General features: G+C 39.5%; 1 protein-coding gene across 1 annotated transcript; it reads right to left on the bottom strand.

Moving 5' to 3' along the window:
- Positions 1-8,907: 8,907 nt before the first annotated feature.
- On the bottom strand, positions 8,908-14,871 carry LOC103432979 (ATPase 11, plasma membrane-type-like). Its single transcript, XM_070820319.1, has 20 exons — positions 14,781-14,871; positions 14,495-14,614; positions 14,263-14,361; positions 14,044-14,181; positions 13,806-13,940; positions 13,546-13,725; positions 12,933-13,136; positions 12,721-12,840; positions 12,486-12,605; positions 11,994-12,116; positions 11,791-11,895; positions 11,400-11,709; positions 11,082-11,320; positions 10,935-10,967; positions 10,759-10,840; positions 10,448-10,608; positions 10,106-10,318; positions 9,751-9,933; positions 9,468-9,646; positions 8,908-9,199 (listed from the first exon to the last, which is right to left on the bottom strand). Exons 1-20 carry the CDS (start codon positions 14,820-14,822, stop codon positions 9,106-9,108), a joined length of 2,880 nt encoding a protein of 959 aa, XP_070676420.1. The 5' UTR covers positions 14,823-14,871; the 3' UTR covers positions 8,908-9,105.
- Between the last annotated feature and the right edge of the window lie 364 nt (positions 14,872-15,235).

Raw genomic sequence — 15,235 nt, 5'->3', positions numbered from 1 at the left:
AGAGGTTGATCATTTGGAGCTTCACTACGCGGTACAGCCCCAGAAGACGAAGGCAAATGCTGTTGGAACAAGCCCACAAACCGTTGATGATCAAGTAAAATCTGACCATCAGATTCCTGCATCTGGTCAATCTTCCTCTTCATGTTTGTGGCATAGTTGTGTGCGAGCTTGTGCAACTGTTTATTCTCATGCTTGAGCCCTCTAATCTCTTGCTTGAGACTCATCACTTCCGCCGCCAACGATTCAACTTGACGGGTTCGGGCAAATAGGCGTTGGGCCATGTTGGACACGGAACCTGCACACTACACACTGAGAGCCAAAGATTCCTTAACAGCCAACTCATCAGACCGTTTGGCGAGTAGTCTGTTATCTTTGGAAGTGACAAGGTTCCTGGCCACCACCGCAGCTGTCATATCATTCTTCATCACCGAATCCCCAACGGTAAGGGGACCAGTAAGGGATATGAAGGATGAGCGCCATATGTTGTCGAGCTGCCTCTTCACCAAGGTTCAAGTCAAAACGACGATCAGAAGGGCCAGACATTTTTCAGAGGTGGTAAAGAAAGAAGAGGTCGAACAAGTCAAGATAGTAGAAATGCAAAGAGGGAGTTTTTGAAGGCAGAAATTCAAGTGTGCTTTGAACGTCCTGCATACCTCTATAAAAATCAGCGCGCGATGGGATTTCGGAGATCGAAGAGGCAATTCCAGTTATTGAAGAGGCCAACTAAAAAAATCAAAGAGGCGCTAGCTTTCTCAAAAGCTGAGCTTGCTCAGAAACCACGGCAAATCTTCTTTTCCAGATTTGTCTGCACTCGTCACATGCACCCTCTGCACTCGATGGAGCTCAGATTTCGAAGAGGCAAGCTCAGAAATCGGAGAGGAATCTGCTTTATCCAGACGTGTCAACATCTGTCACATGCAGAGTCTGCTTTGCGGAAATTACGGACAATCTGTCGATGATCTCTGGTAAAGTAGAAAACACGTGAAGTTTACTGTTCCATCATCTAATGGTTGCCGACAAGAGTAAAAGAACAGTACTGGTTATTATTTCCTATAAATGTCGACCTTCACCCTCCATGGCAAGGAAGACATACATAACATTCCATCATCTTCGAGAATGCCTTTCCAACAAACCCTCTCGAGTCACTCCGTGTTCCTTATTCCTTGGGGTACCTCTGCAATCAACCCATCCAAAGCAAAAGTATTTCATATCATGAAGGTTGAAAGCAAGAGTATCTCATATCATGCTTTCTCCCTGTCCTTCTCCTTGTCTTTGTTTTACGACAAGGAGAAAGAGAGCAATCAGCCAGCACTTGGTATTAATCTTCCGATCTGGAGCCAACTGCCTGGAACCTCTTCCTGATTGCTTACCTAGCCTTACTCTCGAGTACTCATCTTCATCATCTTGTGCTTTCTCTTCGTCTACCACATCTGCCTGGGGGACAGATAAGGGAAGTGAAAATGATACCTCGAAGCATGTGGAGACAATTCAGCTAGGGACAAGGAGAAAGAAAGCAAGAGGTGGGCACTTGGAAAGATTGAAGAAAGAAACAGACCAATACCTCTACCTCGTGCCTGCCCGCCTTGCAGAAGAAACAAGAAGAGAAGAATGCAGACTGCACAATTCAAAGTTCCTTGGTTTCAAATCAGACTCCGAGATTCGCCTACACAAATTGGTGTGTTCTTTCCTTTTCTTTATGTCTTTATTTCATTTTATATTTCTTTCCTTCCATTTTTATGTCTTATTGTTCAAAAATTCCTTTCATTATCATTGGGGACAATGCTATAATTAAGTTTGGGGGTGGAAATATATTTCGTTAGTTTATTTCTCTATTAAAAAATAAATAAATTTTTATTTTTTTTGCATTTTTATTGTTGTTTGTAGCTACTTCTCAATTCAATGATGAGATTTGATCTTAATTTCCTTCTTACTTTCAAGAAGTCTAAGTTCTTTTCGTTGTCTTTGTGTTAACTGTGATTTCCAGAAGTCAAGTTGAAAAATAAATGTGCCTAGTCTTGTCAATGTGAAACTTGAGCATGATTTAGCGTTTCATATGTGAATCATGTGAGATTATGTAAACCTTGTGAGTTTTTGAGCCTATACATGATTGAACCATTATGCATCAATCTCATTCCTTCTTGTGCGTGTGATCTCACTGTACATGTATCTCTAGAACTTGCTTTATACTACTCGATTCATTAATCAATTCATGTAATAACTTGGAAGTGATATAGGCCATCTTTGGATCGTTTGAGCCTTTCATGCCTACCTTATATGCTATGTTTATCTGTAGTAGCCCATTGAGCCTTTAACTAAGCCATTTCTTTGTTAGCCACATCTCTTTACCTTGCTTCAATATTGGAGTTGAACCCATACACAAAAATCGATTCCTTATTGTTTTGAGAAAGTATTACATGGGTTGTGCTTTTGGGGGTTTCATTTATGTAGAAAGATGGATGGAGCATGTGTATTACAATGAAATGTGAATTTGATGGGTGATGTAGCTTTTGTAGAAAATTCTTTCAATTAAAAAAAAAAAAAAAAACGAAATATAAGAAAATTGGAGAGTGTTGATTTGTTGAAATTGTGTCTGCATAGTATAAATTTCCTTTTGAAGTTGAATTTGGGGAGTAACAGGTGTTCGAAGTTTATTATTTTGCTTTCAATTTGAGGTGGTGTGATATTGAGGTGTTGGAAAACTACCAAAGTGTACTTTCTCAAAATTTTTGATTTCCATATCCTTTCTTTCATTAGCCTACCACCTTTAGCCCCATTACAACCGTAATAAAGTCCTATTGATCCAAGGTATTACTTAAATATTGATAAGCGAGTTAGGTGGACAAGCAAGCATATGGCGGCATGTACAATGAGATCACTTGAGTGAAACACATTAACCAAAACTTATGAGTGAATGAGCGTATGTCGTGTGAGAAACTCACGTGTTTGCATATGATGATTTAAAGGAGCTTGGAATTGCATTGACATGGCTAGCTCACACATGGCTTTTCAACGTTTTGTTTGAAGGAAATTTGGTTAACTATTGGATGATGTTTTGAGCTCTTGTTACTTACTTCTTGGTTGTTTGTTTCATGATTAGCACTTATCTCTGAAATCAAAATTGAGAAGTTGTCTACTAAGTTGTTGAATCTAGTCTTAGTTGAGTGGTTTTGTTTTGTGTTTTGTTTTGCTAGAGGACTAGCAAAAATGTAAGTTTGGGGGTATTTGATCAATCATATATTTCATGCATTTATACCATCCATTTCTAAAGTCTTTGTGATGTTTTTGTGTTAAAATTGTGGCATTTTACCTTACCTTGTGTTAATGTGCAGTTAAATTTGTTTTAGGATCAATTTCAAGAAAAAATAAGAGCAACAGAAAATAAATGGGACGGAAAGGAAACACTGAGCAGAAAACAAAGTGAGTGGGGGAGACACTGACAGAATAAAAGAATGAGAGCAGGGAGAGACACGGACTGGTGGAGAAAAAGAAAGAAAGAAAAGAAAATAATAAAAAAAAGAAATAAAATAAGAAAAGAAAATAAAATAGTGGGAGACTGACGAGATGAAAAACAGAAAAGAATAAAGAAAGACTAAAGGGAAGAATAAAGAAAGGAAATAAAAAAAAGAAGTGGAGGACTGACGCGGGGGGAAAGAAGAGAGAGAGGAAAGAGTAACAGAAAATAAAAGAGGGAGGACAGGAGCAGAAAAGGATATAGACACGGGGACAGAGGGGCGAGGCGAAAAGGAAAGGAGGAAAGAGCCAGTGCGCAAGAAGCACACGACACAGAAGCAGAAACAAGCAGACACGCAGCAGACGCAGAGAAGAGAGGACAGCAGGCGCAGGGTGCGCAAAGAGAGACTGACGGCTGGCAGCAGAGCACAGAGAAACACAGAAAACTGTGCAAAAAAAAACACGGCAGAGAGCAGAGGCTTCACTCTATATTTCTTGGTTTTATCTTCTCAAACCCATGTTTTACTTTTGGTTTAATTTGAGAATAATGTGTAACTAATTTTTAGTATTTAGGGGCTGTTTTGAAGTCCCGAATATGATTGTAAGTTTGTTGTGATATTTTGTTTGAATGACTTTTATGAAAAGATGAAAATTGTTTCACTACTTATGTCATTGATAAATTCTTTATGTGTTTCTATGGATGCATACATAGTGAGCATATCTAGGATTTTAATGCTATGAATTTATGTTTACCTGCCCTTGTTGAATGAGGGCCTACATATGTTCTAGAGTAGCACTTGTTAATTATGGTTAACATGTGAACCGATTTCTAGGATAAGTAAGACAACGCCAGTACTTACGATGCCTTGTGATGACTCAAACTCTTTTTATTCTTAATGATTTCTACTTGTTAAATCTATGAACACGCCATTCTAGATTGCATGTTAGGGACTAAGTTAAGTTGAAAACGCCATTCTCTTAACATACTACGTAAGAAAGAGTAATAGGTTGTGTTCTAACATTGAGCCAACTTGAGCATCTTCATCCGGAAATAAAAGGAATTTGAATGAAACATAACATGTTTGCATGATTATTTGGTGGTGGATAGCATTTCCCCTAACTCATTTTCTTAACTTGTGAATTAAAATCTATTGGTATTATTTAAAACTTGTTGAGGTCCTGTTTTGTCCGATTTAATTTAAATAGCTAATCAACTCCGAAAATCCCAAAAATTTGTGTGAGCATAGCTTGGTGTGTCTAGTTTTTGTGTATAAAATTTCGTTGCATTTGGATAAGTGTAAGTTAGTTTAATAATTATTGTTCGGTGGCTGGTCAGTGGAGACAGCCACCCTGTTTTTGTGACATTTTAAGTATTTGGATAAAGCAATCTTCTGCGGGAAAGACCCTTATTTTCATATGCTACAATCGACAAATTTTAGTGTTAATAAGGAAAATTAATAGGATATTTGTGTGCTACTTTGTGGTGCGTTATAATTCCTACCAGCGGGTTCGAGCAAATAGGCGTTGGGCCATATTAGACACAGAACCTGCACACTGAACACTGAGAGCCAGAGAATCCTTAACAGCCAACTCATCAGACCGTTTGGAAAGTATTCTGTTATCTTTGGGAGTGAGAAGGTTCCTGGCCACCACTGCAGTGGTCATATCATTCTTCATCACGGAATCCCCAACGGTAAGAGGACCAGTAGGGGATAAGAAGGATGGGTGCCATATGTTGTCTGGAGAAGGCGTGGCTGCCTCTTCAACAAGGTTCAAGTCAAAACGACGGTCGGAGGGGCCAGACATTTTCAAGATCTTAGAAATGCACGAAGGGAGCTTTTACTGGTGGAGATTCAAGTGTGCTTTGGAACTTAATACCAGCCTCTATTAAAATCCGCACTCGATGGAGCTTCAGAAATCGAAGAGGCGCCTGCTCAAAAATCGAAAAGGCGTTTGCTTTCTCAAAAGCTGGGCTGCTCAGAAACCACGAGGGCCGATCTCAGGAATCGAAGAGGCGTTTGCTTTCTCAAAAGCTGGGCTGCTCAAAGACCACGAAGGTCGATTGCAGAAATCGAAGAGGCGCTTGCTTTCTCAAAAGCTGGGCTGCTCAGAGATCACGAGGTCCGATCTCAGAAATCAAAGAGGCACCTGCTTTTTCAGCCTTGTCAGCATTTGTCACATGCACACTCAACTTTGCGGAAATTACGGGCATTCTGTCGAAGATTTCTAGTGAAGTAGAAAGCACGTGAATGTTACTGTTCAATCATTCACTTTCCACACGCAACATCAGCTCACGGGTACCACGGATAACTTTGCCAAAAATCTCTGACAAAGTTTAGACACGTGAAACTTGCAGCTGCCATTACATCGCTATGACTAAGAAGGGTAAAAGAATAGCAAAGAAACAACACTAACAAAGTTTAGACACATAAATTTTGAAGGTCTAGCTACCATATTATTACCCACAAGGGTAAAGGAACATGACCATTGCTGGATAATTGGAAAGTCCCTGTGGGTCAACCTCTGTGCTCCGTGGCAAGGTAGACTAGCAAACAGGCCTAACCTTTACTCACATTCGAGAACACACTCCCAACAAGATTGCTTGCTTCAAGATCGAAGAGGCACCGTCCTCCGAATCTCGAGAGCCAGACTCCCAACATGATTACTTTCTCAAAAAGCGACGAGACACCGCTCTCTGAATCTCGAGAGCCAGACTCCTAGCATGATCGCTTTCTAAAAAATCGAAGAGGCACCGTTCTCCAAATCTCGAGAGACAGATCCCCGACAGGATTGCTTGTTCGAAAACCGAAGAGGCACCGCTTTCTCAACTTCGAGAGCCCCTTAGATAAAGCTTGTATGTAATCCTCACACCACTTTCTCAACTTTGAGAGCCAGATCTCCTTGGATAAAGCTTGTCTGTAATCTTCACACGTAACATCAGCTTTCCAAATACCACAGACCACTTTTTCAAAGTGCTCTGACAGAGTTAAAACACGTGAAGCTGGCAGCTCCCACTATCGTGCTATGACCAAGCAGGGTAAAAGAATAGTATTACTCCTTGTTAGGGAGACTCCTATAGATGTCGACCTTCATCCTCAACGGACAGGCAGACCTGCAAAAATGCTCAACCCTTCCTCATATCTGAGAGGGCACTCCCAACGAAGCCTCTCGAAATACTCAGCTTTCTTTCCCCCCGAGAATACCTCTACAAACAAGCTACACTAGAGCAAGAATATCTCATATCATCAGGGTTAAAAGCAAGAGTATCCCATATCATGCTTTTTCCCTGTCTTTTCCTTTGACCTTGTTCTTACCTGCAAGACAAGGAGAAAGAGAGCAATCAGTCAGCACTTGGAATCAAGCTTCCAGTCCGGAACTGACTGCCTGGAACCCCATTGCTCTCGAGTACTCATCTTCAACATTTTATGCTTCCCGAGAAGATACCACATCTGCCTGAGGAACAAATAGGGCAAGTGAGAAGGATACAAGGAGGTATGTGGAGACAAGCGCAACAGAACACGTGCCGATACATCCACTACTTTGTCAACAGCAAAAGTATCCCATATCAGCAGGGTCGAACGTACTCTAGATTTGATGGACTTGTTTTGACCCTCAAATTCTTCAGTCGGCCTTATACTCTGGCGGAAACAAGAAAACCCTTCAGCCCAGTTCAAGAATAAGCCTGTGGAAAGTTACTTCTTCAAAAGCAAAAGTATCTCATATCACATTTTCTCCTTTTCTTCTCTTTATCCTTCATGCTACCTGCAAGATAAGGAGAAGGATAACAATCAGCCGGAACTCGAAATCAAACTTCTGATCTGGGACTGATTGCTTGGAACTCTGATTGCTTATCTTGTCTGTCACCTCTTTCAGCAGATCCCCTAGCTTGGCGACTTGGGGGACTCTTACTACATGGTTTGTATCGCACTTGACCAAGCCTGAAACTACAAGTAAGCGTCAAGTGAAATTGATACATTACCTTGTGCATCTCCACTAGTTAAAGATACCACCCCTGGAGGGAGGAAGAGTACTTCCAAAGAAGATGCCACATCTACCTATGAGACAGATAAGGCAAGTGAAGACGATACCACACTTCGGTACTTAAAAGTTTTGTGATTACAAGATCATTCTTCCACAATATTTCCTAATGTCATTTGTACTAAATCATTCATTTGTACTCACTAAAGGAGAGCTTGAACCTATATACTGTGTAAACCCTTCACAATTAATGAGAACTCCTTTACTCCGTGGACGTAGCTAATCTGGGTGAACCACGTACATTTGGTGTTTGCTTCCTGTCTCTATCCATTTACATACTTATCCACACTAATGACCGGAGCAATCTAGCGAAGATCACAAACTTAATATTTAAGATGATATTCTTTGGTGTATGCTTTTCGCAAACGATATAGTGTTGATAGATGAAACGCAGGAAGGGGTAAACGCGAAGCTTAACCTTTGGAGAGAAGTGTTGGAATCTAAAGGTCCTCGCCTAAGCCGATCAAAGACAGAATATATGGAGTGCAAGTTCAGTGCAAACGGAGGCCAAAATAAGTTAGGGGTGAGGATCGGAGATCAGGAAATACCAAAGAGCAACCGTTTTCGCTACCTAGGATCTATCTTGCAAAAGAACGGAGAATTTGATGGAGATCTCACCCATAGAATACAATACAAGCTGGATGGATGAAGTGGAAGAGTGCATCCGGCGTGTTGTGTGACCGTCGTAGGCCACTGAAGCTCAAGGGAAAATTTTATAGGATGGCAATAAGGCCGGCAATGCTGTATGACATAGAATGTTGGGCGGTGAAGCATCAACACGTATATGTAGTGGAGATGAGGATGCTTCGTTAGATGTGTGGGCACACGAGAAAGGATAAGATTAGGAATGAGGATATCCGAGGTAAAGTAGGAGTAGCCGAAATTGAAGGAAAGAGGAGAGAAAATCGGTTACGGTGGTTTGGACATGTGCAAAGAAGGCCTACTGACGCTCCGGTTCGAAAATGTGACCACGGGACAGAGGTTCAGGGCCGAAGGGGTAGAGGAAGACCTAGGAAAACTTTGGAAGAGACCCTAAGAAAAGACTTAGAGTACTTGAATCTAACGGAGGACATGACACAAAACCGAGCGCAATGGCGTTCTAGGATTCATATAGCCGACCCCACTTAGTGGGAAAAGGCTTTGTTGTTGTTGTTGTATGGAATTTCGAAGAGAAACCGCATAAATTATTAATGTAAATTGTTTGTCATTTGTTAAATTTATATATATATATATATATATGTATATATTTACTCAATAATTTTTCCATATTCAACTCCCTCATGCACACTATAATCAATTTTATGAGTTTTTCTATTTGTTTCACATTTACTGACTACATATATTAAAGAGGCGGTTAACAATACAGTCAGTACATACATACAAGTGTTTCCGGAAACCAAGAGTATGGAATTGAGCTGATTTAAGAGCCATGACTTAAAAACTTTTATTGATGTATGTTCTTTTCATGTAAGAGCTTTCTGTCCATCAAATCCATACAACACAAGTAAAAAGATAATTAAGAATACAGGAAAGGAAACAAAACAAAAGGGGACAAAATATCAAGGTAGTAACAGTTTGAAGGAAAATAGGGTAGCCAGAATTACACTAGAAAATGACTTAGATAGTGTAATTTGGGTTCGTTTCGATGTCTAAACCCCTTAGCTTTGCAAAGGACTCGACCTTCCCCTTCAGAGTGTGAAGCTCCCTTAGTCTGCATCGATAGGAAACACCAAAAATTAAAGTTAGGCAACACACAACACTGCCAAAACACATCGTAAAGAATTATTTCAGAAATGCTCTCTTGCCAAACAATCTTATCTTGTCAAATTGAGAATCTGGATCGCTAGTAATATATTGTACATAATCACGGTCTGTAAGTATATGTCTGGCAAGAGAATAGTACTTATGTTATCGTTTTCTTCGGAAACTTGAATACAATTGCTTTGTGATCAATGTCCAACTTAAGAAAGAAAACCAACCTTGCAATCTCTGCACGTCTCCTGGCTTCTTCAGCCATGATGCTAACATCCCTGAATGTGTGCCTCTCAGGAATGTTCTTTGCCTCCATAGATGGGAGGCCATGGACCGTCCGCTGTTCTGCCGCCCATGCAGCCTCACGGAACTCTTTACCGAAGTCCTTTTGGGTGTTGAAAGCCGTCTACAAAATTATACACATGTACATTGCAATGCTGTTAGAATGTGTAATAAAAAATGTTTTGAAGTTCAAAATTGTTAAGAGAAGGAAGGTTCATATTCACTCACTCTTTTGTTCAATACCAAACTCCAAGCCCTCCCGCTGAGTGCATATCGAACGAAAATCTTGACAGGATCAAGTAGCATGTAGATTAGAATGTTGTATATCCATACGACACCACACCATTTCCAGCCGATTGCTTGAATTCTAGCAATTTTCCATGTTACTAAAGCAGATATTAATGTAGCAATCTGCAAGGATGCAAAATTTTTAATTGTCAAATATGAATTACATGTTAGTTTAATTAAAGACTAAAGTTTCTGAGCATAACTATGTATATAAACGTCTTCCTATGTGCTGATTTTGATGAATATGAAAACAAAATTGAATGCTATTTGATTGAAACAGCATGAAACCACTTACCAGTTGAGCAATTACGAAAGCACTAAGCAGAAGCAGACCAGGTACTTCCAGGAATGACCATCCTCGGGAGCGAGTGACAAAAATTAGAGCCTGGCTGATGGTGCTAACTTGAAGGTACAGAGCAGATGATAGCTTGGCATTCATTCCCGGAATGAGGGTCCCGTTGGTATAATAGAGATTCTCATTGAAGATATCTTCTACACCGAATTTTTTCTGCGAGAGAGAACGAGAGAAGGTGAAAACTTGATCATTGTAATCGAGTACAAAATGTGAGAACAATTTCATCTATGCCAAAAGAAGAACAGAACGAAGTAACACATAATTAAGATAAGAAACAATTACCGGAAAAAATTTAGTATCGTAAATGATCGAGAAGAATATAACTGTGGTAACGGCAAGATAACTGCCTAACACAATCCCGGTTGCAAAGATTTCACTCAGCTTCCAACTGTCAGGAACTGGAGATGGCTTAACCCTGTCCTTGGATATCGTCATAATAGTACCTGGTAAATGGCTCAAATTTCAGAAATATTTTCGGAAACAAGAAGGAAAATAAATGAAAAATGAGTAGGAAACTGAGAATTCACACTCAAGAAACCATATTACAGACTAGCGCAACACATGGTAGAACGTAAAAGGTTAGTAATGCTTACCATCATTAAGAATGGCAATGATTAGGACCATAAAAGGAGGGAAATCAAATTTCCAGAATACCGCAAGCAACAAGAAACCGAGCTGTAAAACAAACCCAGTAAGAAATGAGAACTCACATTACAGCATCCTTAGATGTCAAGTAATCTATTTATCAAAGAGATTGAGGGCTACTTACCACAATACGTATTGTTATAGATACTGCGTATATCTGAAAAAGGAAAACAAAACCAACACAGTTACGGAAAACAACCCCCAAAATTTAGCAGCAGGCGCACTTACAGGTTCAGTTCCAAAAGGAATTAAGAGGAGAGGATCGCCTTACTGTGTAATTCTTCATTCTTTGAAAGATTGCACGGCTTGTCAAAACAGCACTGATAATCACACTCAAACCAGGTTCTGTCAGTACTATATCAGATGCACCACGGGCTGCATCTGTGGCATCGGCGACAGCAATTCCTATGTCTGCTTTCTTCAATGCTGGTGCATCATTGACTCCATCACCTGTCATTCCGACTATGTGCTTCTTACCTTGTAATCGCTGAACGATCTCATATTTATGTTCTGCAATGAAGAATCAAATCAGACAGAAGCAGTGCAAAATTGACTAGCAAAAGTTGCAAGCTGTAACAAACAGGATTACCAGGAAATACACCAGCAAAACCATCAGCATTCTCAATGAGTTCATCAATTACTAGAGTTCCATCTATGCTATTCTTATTTTCACCAAGCAACGCCGATGATGGATACATGTTTGTGCCCATCCCAAGTCGTCTCCCAGTTTCTTTTCCAATTGCCAGTTGATCACCCGTGATCATTTTAACACTCACACCCAAATCTAGAGCTCTTCTAATAGTTTCAGCGCTGTCATGACGTGGTGGATCAAACAGGGGGAGAAGACCGACAAACTCCCAAGGTCCACCGGGACTGTCTTTCGTACCAGCAGGAACTTCCTGTAAATTATATCTCTTGTGAGCCATAATGCTTCAGAAAAGCATACATCTAGGAGTGGTTGTTAAAATCTCGTTAATTACCTGCCGTGCAACAGCAAGGGATCGAAGTCCACGCTCTGCGAATTTTTCAATTACTGTATGTACCCTTTTTTCAATTTCTGATTTGTTGCTTGCCAAATTGAGTATCTACAAATTTCACAGAAAAAAAAATGTTTTTGAAACTCAGGCCATTTTTAAATGTGAAGGACTACGAAACATAGATTTAAAATTGTTAGATTAAGTACCTGCTCTGGTGCACCTTTGCTCACTCTGTGCATGTTACCGGTTGTGTCTATGTATGTAAGTGCTGTCCTCTTATCAGTTGGATTGAATGGAAGGAAGTGAACTTCTGTAATCCCCGCTCGAGCCTTACAAATGGATAAAAGAGAAACTCAGCTCATGGAAGCTTTAGTTAACAAAACAAATTAATGCATATGCAATGTTTGAAAACTGTAGAGAACAAAAATGTCCAATTTCTCGAAAAATTTCAAATTTAACAGCTTTCCAAATTAGGCGATGTGCTATATCTATTTTTACAGAGAAACATCATTCTTTTCCTGGGGTAATATGATACTGTAATTATGCACTTCTTATGTACAACATTAGCACTGATATTGGAATTGTGTGGTATACTAAATTGAAATTTGAAAAGCTTAATCAGGTCCTATTTTTCTCGAAAAGTTTCAATTTAGGACCCCAACAGCTGCATAAATGTTTTGTCTCATATAGTCTACTACCTCCTTAGGATCAGCTAGCATGGCAACAATTGCTGCATCAATAGCATCTTGATTTTCCAATCTTGAAGCCCTTGCAGCCATCAATACAACCGTGTCCTTTTCAACACCTTTGGCGAAGACCTGCAAATGGAGGTGCTCATCAAATCAATGTCAGTATAATCGAGTACTAGGGTTCAGATTTTCTCTGTAACCAAGAAGTTGCTTTTTAACCTTACGACAGGATCAAGATTATCACCTCTATCAAATTCTTGTCCACTGTTAGTTTGTTGAGAGTTAAAGTTCCAGTTTTATCACTGCAGAGCACATCCATCCCAGCCATTTCTTCAATAGCTGTCATTCTCTTGGTAATTGCACCCTGAAATGAACTCAAACAAGTTAATTTGATTTCCAAACTGAAGAGATAGATGGTCTAATTAAGTACGGAAAATTTCATGGTTTTCGTTGAACCTGCTGAGCTAACCGATGAGAACCGATGGCCATGGTGACAGACAGAACTGTTGGCATAGCAATTGGGATGCCACCGATAAGTAGAACAAGAAGGTTGTCTACCGAAGGACGATAACCTCTTTTTTGACAAATGAAGACAATGAGCTCAATCACAAGTCCAGTGGCTATTGAACAAATGCAAAAGTTTCCAATAGATGTTAAGACCTGAAACAATCAGTCCAAATGGTACTTTAGAGATGTGCAACAAGTAAAAAGTTCTTGTGCTCAAGACAAAACACTCTAGCATAGGTAGATTTCACTGTCTCTTACATTCAAGCAACAAATTCATAGTTTTAATGCTGCTCAGTTTTATGTTCATGAGTGTCTCATCTCATACGAAACATGTCTATTGGCTTGACATTTTAGCAACATGAACGTGAACTCACTCTATTAACGTGAAAAGGGCCGTAAAACATATTGGTAGTGCTATCCACACACCCATTTTTACTTCTCACACACCCCTCTCAATTTTCGGCCGTCGGATTGAATGACTTGAAAATCAATACCGAAAAATTGACGAAGGTGTGTGGGACGTAAATATTGGTGTGTGCATAGCACTATCCAAAAATACTACCTGCTGAAAGTGCCCAACATGAGTTGTGTTTTCAACAAGATGGGCAGCTTTTCCGAAGAAGGTATGTACTCCAGTTGCAATGACAACCGCTTCAAGTTCACCTTGTTTACATGTTGAACCAGAGTATACACCATCACCGGCATTCTTAGTTACTGGAAGTGACTCTCCTGTAAGAGCGGACTGAAAACAAGGAAACCGGTTAACAGAAAGTCCGAAATTGTCTGGAAATGATTTATTACACAGCAATATGACTTAGCTACCTGATCAATTTTTAAAGCATCTCCTTCGAGCAAACGAGCATCAGCAGGAATAATATCACCCAATTTGATACTGATAATGTCTCCAGGAACCAGCACAGAAGCATCTTCCTCACTCCATTTTCCATCTCGTAAAACCTGTTCAGATTTTGTTAACTACCAACATGATAGAAAGCAACATAACAAATGAAACGTTCAGCGCAGAAAGAAAAAGTAACTGGTATATAAAAATGAGGGTAACCTTCGCCTTTGGAGCCAGTCTTGCCATAAGGGCTTGAGCTGCATTACCAGCATTGTTTTCCTCTATAAAACTTATAGTTGAATTAACTATGAGTAATATAATGATACCCACGAAATCGTGATAATCCATACCCAGTCCCTGAAAGAATAAAGTTTACAAAAATCAGTTCAGAAATCTAGTCTCCAGTCTCAATGGTAAAATGAACTACTAGGAACTTACGCCTCCGTGCGCAAGACATATGGACATTAACGCAGCTGCTTCCATAACCCAAGACAAAGGGTTCCACATAAATCCCAGAAATTTGAGTAGTTTGCTCTCCTGCAATTTGAAAGACAGAGTTACAATGCAAGAAGGTGAAAGCTTACTAAAATAAATTCTTCTTAAGAAACTATCTATAGAAAATTAATTACAATACAAGAAAAAGCACAAGCCTAAACAAATTATTTGAAACCTTTTTCTCTTCAAGTTTGTTGTAGCCAAACATCTCCAACCGCTTTTGTACCTCGTCAGTACTGAGACCCTCAGCTGTACATTTCAAATTTTCGAAGACTTCCTCAACGGGTATGTTCTCCTGCCAGAATATTAAAGATTTATAAAACTGCCAAAATACTCAAAACCCTCTAATATAACAGGTAAAATCCTCTTGCAGACAAGTTTTATAAGAACTTTATAATTATCATAAAAATTTAGGTTTTCCTGGTTTAACACCGAAAAGTAAATACATCAAGAACATGTACCAGATCAACAGCTTCCTTCAAAATAGTCTCAAGGGCATCCATTGCTGCTCAATTGTCTTGTCCCCCACCGAGAACGCAAAGATAGACAATCTGTGGATTCAGAAGTTTGTCATAAGAATAAAGTTTAAGGATGCAAAAAGTATTTAACAAATAAAACACACATCTGATACAAATTTTTATTCCTCAAATCATCTTATAATTCCTGCTTTGTGGTTTGGAAATATGAAAATTCCAGCTTAGTTGAGTGGATTTTCTTGTTTATTGAGTTTCTAAGTATCAGAAACAGTAATATATATCTAAACAAATAAACAGAAAAATTTCAAATTTCAATGATTAGCAACTAATCCCAGTAGTTTTTGCATATCAAATCATGCAGACTCTCATCAGTCATCAAAGACCGTTGGATATCGCATGGCAAGGAAATTAAACGATATAGTATGTGATGGCATTCAATT

This window comes from Malus domestica, chromosome 04, assembly GCF_042453785.1.
Source record: "Malus domestica chromosome 04, GDT2T_hap1".
NCBI classification, from domain to species: domain Eukaryota; kingdom Viridiplantae; phylum Streptophyta; class Magnoliopsida; order Rosales; family Rosaceae; genus Malus; species Malus domestica.
The sequence above is the reverse complement of the archived record's forward strand: the minus strand, read 5'-3'. Positions and strand labels throughout refer to the sequence as shown.

Coding starts and splice junctions, on each gene's coding strand:
- LOC103432979 (XM_070820319.1), bottom strand. CDS start 14,822: ATGGATGCCCTTGAGACTATTTTGAAGGAAGCTGTTGATCTG. Junction 13,137..13,545: donor ATGTTGGGCACTTTCAGCAG/GTAGTATTTTTG, acceptor TGATTGTTTCAG/GTCTTAACATCTATTGGAAA. Junction 10,841..10,934: donor CTATAACAATACGTATTGTG/GTAAGTAGCCCT, acceptor TTTGTTTTACAG/CTCGGTTTCTTGTTGCTTGC.